Here is a 13,043-nt window from a genome sequence, read left to right on the forward strand (position 1 = left end):
TTATAAATATCTTGGTTCAATTAATTATGAAACTTTTACAATATTTCGCGGCGCCCCTGTAAATAAGCCGCGGCTCCTCCGGGCGCCGCGGCGCGCAGTTTGGGAATCGCTGGGTTAAAGAATAAATTTACAATACGTAGCGGAAGTTTTACAATTTTATTTGTTGATTTTGTTTTTACAAACAACACAAGTGTCTCATAAGTTTTCATACGTAGAAATATAATTATATTTTTAACCCGATAAGTTTTTATAAATAGGAAAAATAAACATTTTTTAATAATAGCCATGGTGTATCAAGAAAAGATACAAAACATAAACCATCTCAAGGAAGTATCATAACGCCATTATAAGCATATCTTCAGCTGTACAGGATTTATAATTTATGTTTTATACTTTTTCCAAGGGCTTCATAAAATAATGTTTATTTCTCCTGCGTATAGAAACTTACGAAACATTCTGTAGTTTAAAAACAAGCTATAATGACGCAAGTAGATGAAATAATGTTTTTGGGAGCTTTCCCATTTGGATTGGAATTGTCGGATTTTTATTTATAAAATTTTTAATTTTTACAAAGTTAAAATAGTTTAGTTTAAGTAAATTTTCCAACCTTTAACATAAAAAATAACTGCTTTGAAGACAAAATATAGATCTCAGCTAAATATAGAAAAAGAAATCAATGTCTATTTATAATATTAAATCTTCCTTTGAAAAACTTTGTTTAAAAATCTTCCTTACAAATATTAAGAGGTCTCAGAAAAACCATATGTTAAATAACAAAATTATTACATTTTCACAATTACTCAAAAATCAAGTTCGGTAAGGGGCAATATAAGAGAAGGTTATTTATCACAGTCCAGAACTTAATAAAAGCATGTAACTGCACATTAACCTTTTGTTTAAAGTAACATTCTTCATAGAATTCGAAATTCGTGATTGTATACAACACTTTTTTAACTGTTCAATAATCCTAATTATTCAGCCCCAATATATTAAAAAATCTTAACAATAAATTTTAGTGTAAAAGATTATTTTATTTACCACAGAATTTTGAGTATTTTTATATTGAGTATTGTTCTTTGGAATCGAATCCCGGAATGAGAGTTCCGTTTGCTGTTGAACCAAGCGACGGTCAACGTAAAATAACGAATCTCGCAAAAAATAGCTTTAAATCAAGACTTTCTAGACTTAAACGATAAATAAAATTTTAACTCATAACTTAAATAAATTTTTTCGTATTATATCAAATTCAAATAAACTTATAGAAATCTAATTGGAGTATAAGACACCGCTTAAAAACAAAAATGTTTTAAAATTTAAAAATATTCTAAATTCATCTCAAGTCTTTAACGGTCTTTGTCTGAAGACATCCAGGAAAATTATACAAACTAAATTAATAAATAAATTCAATTTGTTTTTAAAAAATCACTGTAAAAAAAAAATTATAAAAGATTATTTTAATGGAGTTGTACAAAACTGTTTTTATTTGGCTGCATAAATTTATTTGTTAGTTAATATTTTTTTAATATTATTTCTTTTATTTTTTTTAATTCGTATACTATTTTTCTTAAATATACTTTTACTTTCCCGTCTAGCGCTATAGCAGAGTCGTAGCTTTATAAGGAAAAGTATAGTAATCGGTCCAATTTGAGCGTATGCGATTTTCACCGGATCTTCACGTTTTGACACTTTTGGAATCCAAAAAACCGGATGGAAATTTCCCGGATAGTTCGTATGTACATGTTTGTGCTCAGTATCTCATTCATATTTTCAGAACTACTCGACCGATTTTGACTTAACTTGGTCAGATTACTCCTATATATGAGGCATTGATTCCATTAAATTTTCAAGTTAAAGGGGTTGAAGATGGGGGGGGGCGTCAAAGGGGTGAAGATGTACAACAAGGTCATCATCTCGAGATTTGATTTAATTAAGTTCTTATTTTTCTTAGGCTTTGTTAACAATTAAAAAATAATATTTGAAAAAAAAAACGTTTTTTCCAAAATCGTACCCACATCCAAACAAAAAATGCTGTAAATAAACTAGCAGCTAAGTGGATATATTGCGTCAATAGTGCCCCCTGTAACCACAAGCGGCGCTAATGTAGCACGACGTATAGCGTTTGAGTTGCCTGCTATGTTGTGACGTTAAAGGTAAGCGGTAGAATTAAATAAATGAATAATATTTAAAATGTAAAAAAAGTATTTAAAGGGGTCGCTAGTACCGCCACATCCGCGCGAATGAAATACGATATGCGCGCGCGCGCTTTAGTTAGAATCATTGAATTAAATTTAAAAAAATATTATATTTAAATAAAATGATAAATATTTTAAATTAAGTTGTGTGCATATGTATTTAAGCTCATACATCAGAAAAAAAGCAGCGTGACGGGAAAGTCCTACAACTGTGTTGTCAGCTTTTCTTCGTAGCATCTGTTGATAATGACAGTTTCGAGTGTTTTAAATGTTAAATTGTTGGTGAACGGTTTGTAAAGTAATCTTGGTTTTCTAGTTTATCGTATCGAGTTTATATTTTAAAACTGAATAACAAATTAATTTAAATTTACAGGTTGAGACGATCCGAAGTAAAAATAATATAAAATTTCTGAGTCACCAAACGCAACTTAAGTTTTTATAATCATAGTTTATTTATTGAATGCATATACGTTTGAAGAGTCAATGGCAGTAATTAAAAATCATCCAAAAACCATAATTTCAACAAAAAAAAAAAAACCGTAAAAACAAGACCTAAATAATTTTTTTTTAAATATGGTAAACGTAGAAGAACTACATTCCATTCATCGTTCTGCTTTTCTATCCTCTATTCTTTAACAGTTTTCATTAAAATATGCTGATATCAAATCGAGTACCTTCACCGGCAACAAACTTGTAACGTAAGAAAATTGTTAATTTCTTGATTCTTCGGGAACCCAACAGATGATTGTAAAATGCTCTTATTTACAGTTAGATAATAAAATAAACACTCAGTTTTCTTCGTAGTGTATTGGGAAGGTACAGACAATCTTGAATATGCATTAAATTAAATCAACAACTGCGACTTCCTCCGATGAAGGGGGCGCATTGCTCCCTCCAAACAGTTAGGGCTCCGTAGTGGCGTATTCCTGCTAGCCTATGCAGCGTTAGCACCGAAGTACTTCAGTGGAAGGTCTGAAGCGGAATTTAGTCGGGAGCACAGTTTTCAAAAGCCTAGTCTCCCGCGGTCGGACCCAGAAACGGGTTTGAGAACGCTGGTTCAAACGGATATGGAACGCTATTCATAAATCGGTCCGTAAAATATATCAAAACTTGAAACTTAGACCCGACATTAAAATAAACCCTTGAAACACGCCCGATTAACAGAATCATACAGTAGCAAGGGACACTGTCCAGGCTCTGCGATTCGAAGGGAGAATTTGTGAAACTCCCGCCACTTTTGCGTTCCGTTTCGTTTCAAAATATGCATTTACAAGATTATCACTTATTTATTATACCGAAGACCACAACATTTTGTATAAATAAGCGACGACGTTATATTAAATAATATACAATATGGTAAATCAGTTAAAATTTTTAAACGAATTAATTTTAATAATGATTTTTGTTAGTTTTGCAAAAACCTTGCCAAATTTCTAAGATGATTTCCAATAAAATTCCACTAAATAAAAATTTATTTGTTTTCAATGAAATCAACTTACGTAAGTCAATTCACGGCAAAACTTAAAAACAAAATGTGTTTTTGACTCCAGTTGTTGGTAATTTACAACAATTTTGTCCGTAACTATTAAAAATGCTGTACACGAAACCATTTCTAAAAACTATCGATAACGAACAATTTTACACAATAATTATCTAATTATTTTAGTATAATTAAATGTTTGGGGGGAATCGGGGTGAATTTTTTCATTAATGGAAACTCGAAAAAGAGGGGTTTTCAGACCTTCGTTCATATGAAATATTTTGATCTGTATACAGTATTCTACAAATATGTGTTTCTTCAAGAAACACCCGCATAACTTTTGTTCTATTGTCGCACTATTCCACGGGTTTTTAAGTTTTAAATATTTGCATAATTCTTAATTTTTGTTACACCATCACTCGGTTCCTTCGCTCAGCAAAACGGATAATAAATTTCTCACCCAATATCCGATTCAAAATAATTTTCTTCATAGATTCTATGAGGAATTATTTTACTATTGAGGATTTATTTTTCAGATTACAATCCGCCTCGTAGTTCGTAAAACAAAAAATATTCTCCTCTCGCTAAAAAAAGTTATTCTCACGGAATTTTGTATTTCCGAATTATTGAGGCCTCTTAAGCTACAGACATTAAAATCCTGTGAGCATTTATGTTTCACTTTAATTCGGTAACAATTTAACCTACAAGTATAAAAATTGGAGCCGTTAGCTTGTGAGAAAGCATGATAGATTCTTTTACGCTTTGAAAAAATTTAAAGAGTCGGGGAGGGAATATCAAAGAGTATTATATTTTGAAGGAGATTTGAGTTCAACAAGATTTTACTAGTACTTATTTTTTAGTTTAAAAAATAATTGTTTCAGAAGTATCATCATTCTTTTAAGAAAAACTTTACCGACCGCATCCGACTAGACAAGTCTCCTCGGTCTGTCTGTTGCTTTAACATCACGACATTATAAGTTACAGCTTGCTTAGGTTCGTGTGTTATATCGTGCTATTTAAACGTTTCTCCGGAGTGGTCCGACATGTAAACTGATTTTTCTATCAAATGCGTCCTAGTATTCTCGTTCCTACTTTATCTAATCCCTTCAGGGTTCTTAAAAGGATCTTGACCGCTTGAATTAGACTACGATTATTTAATTTTATTACCTAGAAGGCTTTGCTCCCACAGAAGAATGGGAACTGCCGTTGTTTTATGCATTTTAAAACGCTTTTCTTGCTGATTTTATTCCTGAGATTTTTTCTACCGGTACCACACATCGATTTAAATATGCGCCAGGTATTATTATTAATATGCTTTCCTGACTGATAAATAAAATTTTTCTTTTATTTAACCGAGCGATTGATTGTCTTTCCCATAAAGAAATTTAGCCTAAGTAAATGTAAATAATACAAGTGAAATAGAGTACTCTTTACGTAAATTAAAAAGTTGAAATTTTCAATAATACTTCCAATGTAGAAATCTTTATAAAAAAATAAAATCTTTATAAAACAAATCTCCGCCCTAAAAAGTTTGATTTATACGATTTTTTTCTCATTTACTTTACACTTTTTTTGACCTATCAATTTTTTTTATATCCATTTTCTTAATGCAAGTCTGGATGAGGCGTTATGAGAGTGGAAATAAGTTTTTCAACCTTTGTTAGAATAGTACCTGTTAAATTTTAGAATGTTTTTAATGAATAAAAAATACGTAGCAGTCCAATGGTAATATTTTTATCACAATGAAAACGGAATACACACATAAAAGAGAATAAATTTTGCTCATATTTTAAGTATTTATAAATCGCTTAACCATATAAACTTTATTTATTTTTATTAAATAAAAACGTTTTAACATTAATAATAATTTCGACTTAACATCAATACAACAGATTTCAATTTTTAAGCTCGAAGCCCGTACCAAAAAAGTTAGACTGATACTATTGGCAAGTTCAATTTTAGGGACTTCGACTAGGTTTAATTACAAAAAATTTCAAAGTAACGAGACTAAAATAATAATTCGTACGATATTTATTTTTTCTATTAAACTGGGTGCAAAAAATTTAGCATTAGTATTCCAAAATCACCGACTCAAAACAATTAATTATTAATTGCACAAAATAAATGGATGTTATATTATAGATTCTAATAAAATATTCTACTTTAAAGATGTAAACATTCCAGAAATAAGTTTTTCAAACATGTCAACGTTGGTAAAATATAATTATTATAAATATAATATTAAAACAGCTTACCAATGTAATATCTGATTTCCTCAAACGTTTAAGGCTATTCTGTCATCTTCAGGAGGAATTAATAATAATTTAGAATTAAACTATATAAAAAATATAAAATTCACAAGATAAAATTAGAGACATACAATTGATCGTCATAACATAAACTTATCTAATAAGTTCAAAAGATTGGGAAAGTTATAAGTTCGAAAGATTGATAGCAATTGTTACACACTTACAAAACGGACGTAATTATTTTAGTTTAACTTATGACTCTTACAAAATGTTTATCTTATGACGATCAATTCTATTCTCTAATTTTAGCTTGTGAATTTTATTTTTTATATAGTTTAATTCTAAATTATTATAAATTCCTCCTGAAGATGGCAGAATAGCCGAAAACGTTTGAGGAAATCAGATACATTAGCAAGCTGTTTTAATATTGTATTTATAATAATTCCAAAAATATTAACTAAATTACATTTTTTTATAATTTTAAACAGATTGCAATTTTGAAAACAGTTCTCTTTGGCAAAACTGACACACCATAATTGAGGACAATGTCATAATGCATATCTTATGTTATTTAGTAGAAAATAGTTAAAATTGCATGTACAGTATATTGTAGTTCAGACCGACTGACAGATATTCTAGAATAATGTAAAATGATAACGAAATTTATTTTTAAAACGGATAAATACTGTATTTACGAAACGTCTTCTGACTGGCACTAGAAGTTTTCAATAACGAGTTATATTAAAAATTGTTTAAATGTAAATTTTGGAAAGTAAATAAATATTTGAGCTTTTATTTTGGTCGGTACATAATAATATATTATTTAGTTCACTTAAGTAATGGATATATATGCTATTGCACGGAAAAAAATAATTATATAAATTAAAAGGCGAGAAACCCGTATTTGTATACATGTTGAAGGGGATGAACAAAATTCGAATATTTTATTTTAATTTCTAATTATATTTTTTACCTTTATTTAAAAACTCATAGGTAGAATAACCTGTTTCTGTAAAAGAATATCTTTTAATTATATTTTAAATAAATTAGTGGGAAGAATTTTAAAAGATTCGATAATTTATTTATTTTAGTTAATAAAGCCTTCTCATAAGCCGAAATATGTTACGTACACAAAAAATATTTCTGTTGTCTTTTTCAACAGAGGTTGACTTTTTTTTTTACAAAGATTTCACATTCAATAAACATAAGCTGAAGGATAAATTAATATTTTTAATTATCTAAATATCCACCTTATCGGTCTATATGATTCATAATTATTGGCGATAAGCAGATATGCAATAGCCCATTGATATATATTTTGAGGAAGCCCCAAGAGATTTAGGAGTATATCTAAATTGGAACATACGAAATCATAATAAATATTTAATAATGGTGACTAACATAGCGTTTTATTAAGGCGCTTCAAAGCTATACAAATAAGTCTGATAAGGTTTCTACAATTTATATTTATTTCGACATTTAAAATATCGATTAAATACCTCAACTTAAATTCAAACGGTAATCGATGAACGAAGAATATCTCATGAAAATAAATGTGAATAGTAGTAATAACATATCGGCTTTGCATTTCATAATAAAATAAATCTGCTACAATCAACAGTTAATTATTTGATCGGATATGTTGAGATAGTATTAAAAGTACACTATTTAAAACGAAAAAAAAAACGTAACAATTAAATCGAGTACTTAACGTAATCTAATATGCTACCGAACCTATTTTTATGTATAAATCGTAAAAAAACAGATATAATGTAAGGAATAAAAACATTATCTAAATTCGTAATTAAAAAAAAAATTAAGCTATCGATAAGACCTCTCAATTAAATCCATGTATATTGCACTTAATAAATAACATGAACTGTAAAAAAGAAGACATTTCTTTTTATTTTTTCTTAATTTTATACTGTCAATAATGAATACGTAATAAGAAATTAATAAAATTTATAAATTATTTCTATAAACCAAAACAAGAAAAATATATAAAGCAATATTACAGAGTAATAATTACGCTCTGGAATACAAAAGAATAAAGCGTAAAAAGTTGAACTAATCTGAATCTAAAAAGGGATAAAAAAATTTCAATTCCATTTTTTTTCTACATAGTCAAAACAAATTATACTTAAATTACTAAGGATAGGTCTATCTACATTTCCTAAAAATGCTTAATTATTACTAGTATAACCATGCTTGTAGTCGTTAAAATTAAATTATATTAAAATTTCAATAGATAACATTTATTTTATACTTTTGGAAACGTTGATTTTTTTTTTAATTTATGTGTAATGTGAAAACTACATTGATACGACTTTTAGTTAGTTATTTACAGTATCGAGTGCCTTTTTTTTATACTGCTGCAAAAATTGATTAAAAACCAAGCGTTTTCAAAAACAAAAATCAAGCTTGTTGAATAAAACGGTTAATTTTTTTTTTGAGAAACAAAATAAATGTAAATAAAAAACATACTTTATACATTAATAACTTCAAATTTGGGTATTGTTAGGCTTAGAAACCAGAAGTATAAGACCTAAAATATAAGTAGATACATAGAGTAAAGTTAGAAAACAGCACATGCCCTCTCTCCTTTAACCGATTCCATGCATCTGACAAATTTAAACTAATAATTTTTTACTTAAAGAAATTTAAAAATCTTTAAAGAAATTTAAATAGTGAAATGTAATGATTGCCGTATTACTTTTTATAATGTAGGCCTATTATTTAAAATATAGAATGAATCAAGAGGTTTGTTTGTTTTTAATTAAAATGTTTGAACCGATTAAAATCATGGTAGTAAAAAAGAAAAAATATAACCGCATAAATCTACTCTGTAATAATTTAATTGTACTACTGTATACATCGGTTACAATAAATTATTTATGACCTTCTAACAACATTACACAATACAATTGGGTTAAACATTAAGAGCTTTAATAAATAACAATTTTTTTAATGATAAGCGAATTTCTCTAATTATTTAATATAAAAATAAAATAAGACGATTTCGTTTAATTAGTCGTTAGTAAATTGATACACGACATTAATTATAATACATATTGATCGGCCTAAAAAGTAATTAATTATTACATCAAAGTAATTGAAATGTTTTAAACATTAATAGATTTGCGGAGTAAAAAAAGTTTGTAACACACTCCAATAAAAAAGAAACGTGTCGTATTTTTATTATTTAATCTGTAGGAAACTACGACAAATTTTTTATTAAAATATATATATTATATATATATATATATAATCGGTTATAACTTAAGTCGTGTAAAACTTATTTCGGGTCGACTTAAGTCGGTTTGAAGTTAAAGCGAACAAAGTAAACTCGTAGTGAAGTTGTAGCGTGTACTTACAGGTGGTGGGGACGCTGACTGGCGGGGGACTGGGGGCGGGCGTTATCACTTCCGACCACTGCTGCGAAGTCTCCGGGGGTGGCGAGGGTGGTACCGGAAGGCCTTTCTTCAAACGGTCTTCGTCCAGCTGCTGTCTTCGTCTTTGAGCCGTCTGTTTCGCCATAACGTTTTGCCGTTCTTGCGTCAGAAGACATTTCACGCATTTGCATTTCTTGAATTTACAATAATTTTTGTGTCCTTTCAACGGTACTATTTCGTAATGGTTTCTGCAACGGGCGCAGTTCGGTCTACGCGCTCCGGTAGAGGCAGCTTCGACCGATACGATCATTCCACTCATCCTACCCATTCTAACAACTCACTCGGTGCAAGGCGCATCAAGAGTGCAACACTGCTGCGCTGTGCGCCTCTCGCGGGCATTCCTAGCGCAAGGATTTTACGAGCCCCCCGCTACTAAGAACGGCTAAGGCAGGCCGGACCGCTCGCTCTCCTAAACTGTCACTACTACAGACTTTAAAAATCGCAAACCCTCCCATATCACGTGATCGACCCCTCCCACTCTCACACATACAACACGTACGAATAGACGACAATACTTCCCCCCCTCACACTTTATTTATTACAAATTATTAATATACTATGAGTAGAAACACGTGAGCCTGGAACATAGACAGAATGACTTGTCTCTCCCTTCTGGTTACTTGTATTCCCACCTTCGCAATGGTGTTTTACCGCCTTCGCGCATGCATTACACGGATTAGCTCAGCGATCATACTTCACTTAATTTTTAAATTCATTGTATTACGGAAATACAAGAAACTGTCCCTGCTGCATTCGACCTATCTTAATTTTAATAGTAGAGAATTTTGTAGGATCAAGAAAGGCATTTTTTTTTTCACTGTAAGATAAAAATAGTTGTGGGATTTGGAGTTTAATTTTTTTTTTTTGTTACTAATTTAAATTGTTCCCTAGATTGTTTCTTTAACGAGGCATTCGGTGGAAATAGTTTTCAAAAAAGTCAGATCATCGGTAAATTCTTAACTTCAAAGAGGAAATAATATTTAGATTTACTCGGTTATCAGTGTTTATGAGAAGATTTTAATCGAGTAGGCAAAGAAATAAATATTCATTTTCCTAAGGCTTTTTTTTCTACCGTTGCGTTTTTATCAAGTTTTAATTTTATTTATCAGTTTTGGTTACTTTCCAGTTTTTATTCTGCCATCGTTCGCTTCCCTCTGTTCGGTAAATATAATTCTACTTTTCTAATCTCTAATCTATGATTGGTCATCTTTTGATTACGTTTTTTTCAAACTGGGTACCTAGAAAGTAATTTGATTAGTTGCACTGACTATAGCAAGCGACGGCTTACGCAAAAAAAGAGTTAAAATGAATTATTTTAGTTAATCAATGTATTTATTTTATAAAAATATAATAATTATCAGAATTTTTTTTTAGTTTTACTTATCTGCTTTCGTTTGTAATAATTTTAATTTTTTTTTTTAAATTTTATTTACTTAAGTTAGTGGAAGTATTAGGGGAAATTTATCTAGGTAACTGTATTAATTAACTAACAGACTTAAATTGTCAGCATACCGAATTTACAGGACCAGTTTTCTTGAGTAATATTTCCAAACGCTTACTGAATCATGTTCTCCAAGAAATATCTATTTCGTTCCTGAAACTTAAATTTAACTTTGATATTTCATTTATTAAAGTCCGGTTAAATTTTATCGAGGTATTACAGATTTAACCGTTAATGTTCTTGTTTCACAATCTTAAAAGGTTGGCGAAGAGGGAGACGTAATTTTTTGTTATTAGTAAATGTAATATATAATCAAATTGTTATTTTTTACTAGAAAAAATTACTTTCTTATTAGGATAATGTTTTGAAGTTTTGAGTTAAACAAAAAGTTTTTTTTAAAAATTATTTAGCATAAGTTTTATATGTCAACTATTATTTTTCTAAGTGTTTCGTAGTTAGAGGAGTGATGTACACTTATTTCATTACTATCTCTTCCCCGCGACATCGCTCGCTTGGAGTTCGGATTTGTACCTATATTAGATATGTTTTTACATTCTACCGTAATTTGAAAGTTGATGTTTTAGTAAGCGTAATGGTAAATCGATCTGTTTTCGTTTAAATCGATCTAAATCTCAGTTGAGTAACAAAGTAAAATATATCTCTTTGAAAGCTAATACGATGGAGAAAGTGGACTGGAATCGTCTCTAAGAATTAAAACATTATTCATTATATACTGTTAAGATTTTGAACTTCCATACAAAATTTTGATCCCTTGTTTCCCCCAAAATTCAAAAACAAAAATTTTCAATCGGAAACGTTTTTTAAAACTGGTGAAACAAGTGTCAATTTGTTTTTAAAGAAGACTCTAAATACAAATTTTCGCAACTGTTGAACATTAGGTTCCTGAGATGTAGAATTTTCGTAAAAGGATTTGTTCCCCCCTTTTCACTCCCTTACAGAACGAGATTTTCAAAATCCTTTCTTAGAGGAAATCTACGATGTAAAATCAATATACTCTCCCAATTCATCTACCTAGGTTAAGCTATTTGAGCAGTACTTTGATAAGTCAGTCAGGATAGTTTGTAACTATATATATATACAAATTAGTTACATCTTCAAATTACGCTGATTTTTATTTCCATTTATTTTTGGATTTTGTATAACAAAAATAAATCTGATGTGGATAACACATGATTTCCTTGCATACCTATTAAATTACATTATCTCATATTTTTTTTAATTAAAGGTACATAAAATTTTATTTCATTAAAAACTTATGATTTTTTTCATTTTTTTTTTGTTATTGAATTATTATTCATCGTAAAATTTTTTTTACAATGAGAGGTTAATAATTATTAATAAATAACTATATTTAAATTTTTAAAAAAGTTAAAAAATAAAAAGAGATGAAGTCTTCCCTTCGCTTGTGAGACGATGTGCCTTCCCTTGTAAGATCTAAATATTTCATTAATTAAAACTTTATTTGAATTTAACTCTGAAACCAATGAAAATAAGTACTACTTATGATGTATCGTTGAAAAGCTCTCGATGAGGGCTTATTACTGCAGTTAAGAAAAAGTCCAAAATCCAATTTTGTTTTAATTTTGGGCTTTTTTGGACACTTTTTGTTCAGTTGATTGCATTCAAAAGGGGAGGTGCACAACTAGATGTTACAAGTGCTAAATTCAAAATTTCAACATTCTACGGCTATTCGTTTTTGAGTTAGGCAAGATACATACATACGTCCGTTCAAACGTCATATCGAAACTAGTCAAAACGGATTCAGGAATGGTAAAAATGAATATTTCCGTTGAAATCTAGAAACCGAAATTTTTCGCGATCACAATACTTCCTTTACTTCGTACAAGGAAGTTAAGAAAAAAAAACTGTGTTTGGAATCCGTGTATTTTCAATCCTAGGATTGAAGATATGATCCAGTAAAATCTGAGTAGGAAATAATAAATTTAGTTTAAGTACAAATTCATAATTTAAAATGAATATCTGGATACTGTACCGAAACAATAATTTCATTATTTATCAGTAGATTGTATTATAAAAAATTATATTTAATTTACTTTATTATAATAATAAATTAATATATTATTAATTGTAAAACAAAATAATCCTTCCACAAGAACAGTTGTCAGCAAAGTACTCAAAGGGAACAGAAAGTGGAAAAAGTGTTTTAATTAATTTTAATAAATTAACGTGATGGAAAAGTTATTCCAG

General features: G+C 29.3%; 1 protein-coding gene across 1 annotated transcript in view; it reads right to left on the bottom strand.

The window, feature by feature from the left end:
* LOC142325419 (uncharacterized) overlaps nt 1–9,775 on the bottom strand; it is a 185,749-nt gene extending 175,974 nt beyond the window's left edge. The window contains exon 1 of the mRNA XM_075367166.1: nt 9,296–9,775. Within this exon, the coding sequence (XP_075223281.1) occupies nt 9,296–9,641 (346 nt within the window). The 5' untranslated portion in view covers nt 9,642–9,775. The remainder of the gene's footprint in view (nt 1–9,295) is intronic.
* Between the last annotated feature and the right edge of the window lie 3,268 nt (nt 9,776–13,043).

Source organism: Lycorma delicatula, chromosome 5, assembly GCF_047948215.1.
Source record: "Lycorma delicatula isolate Av1 chromosome 5, ASM4794821v1, whole genome shotgun sequence".
In the NCBI taxonomy this organism is placed as follows: Eukaryota; Metazoa; Arthropoda; class Insecta; order Hemiptera; family Fulgoridae; genus Lycorma; species Lycorma delicatula.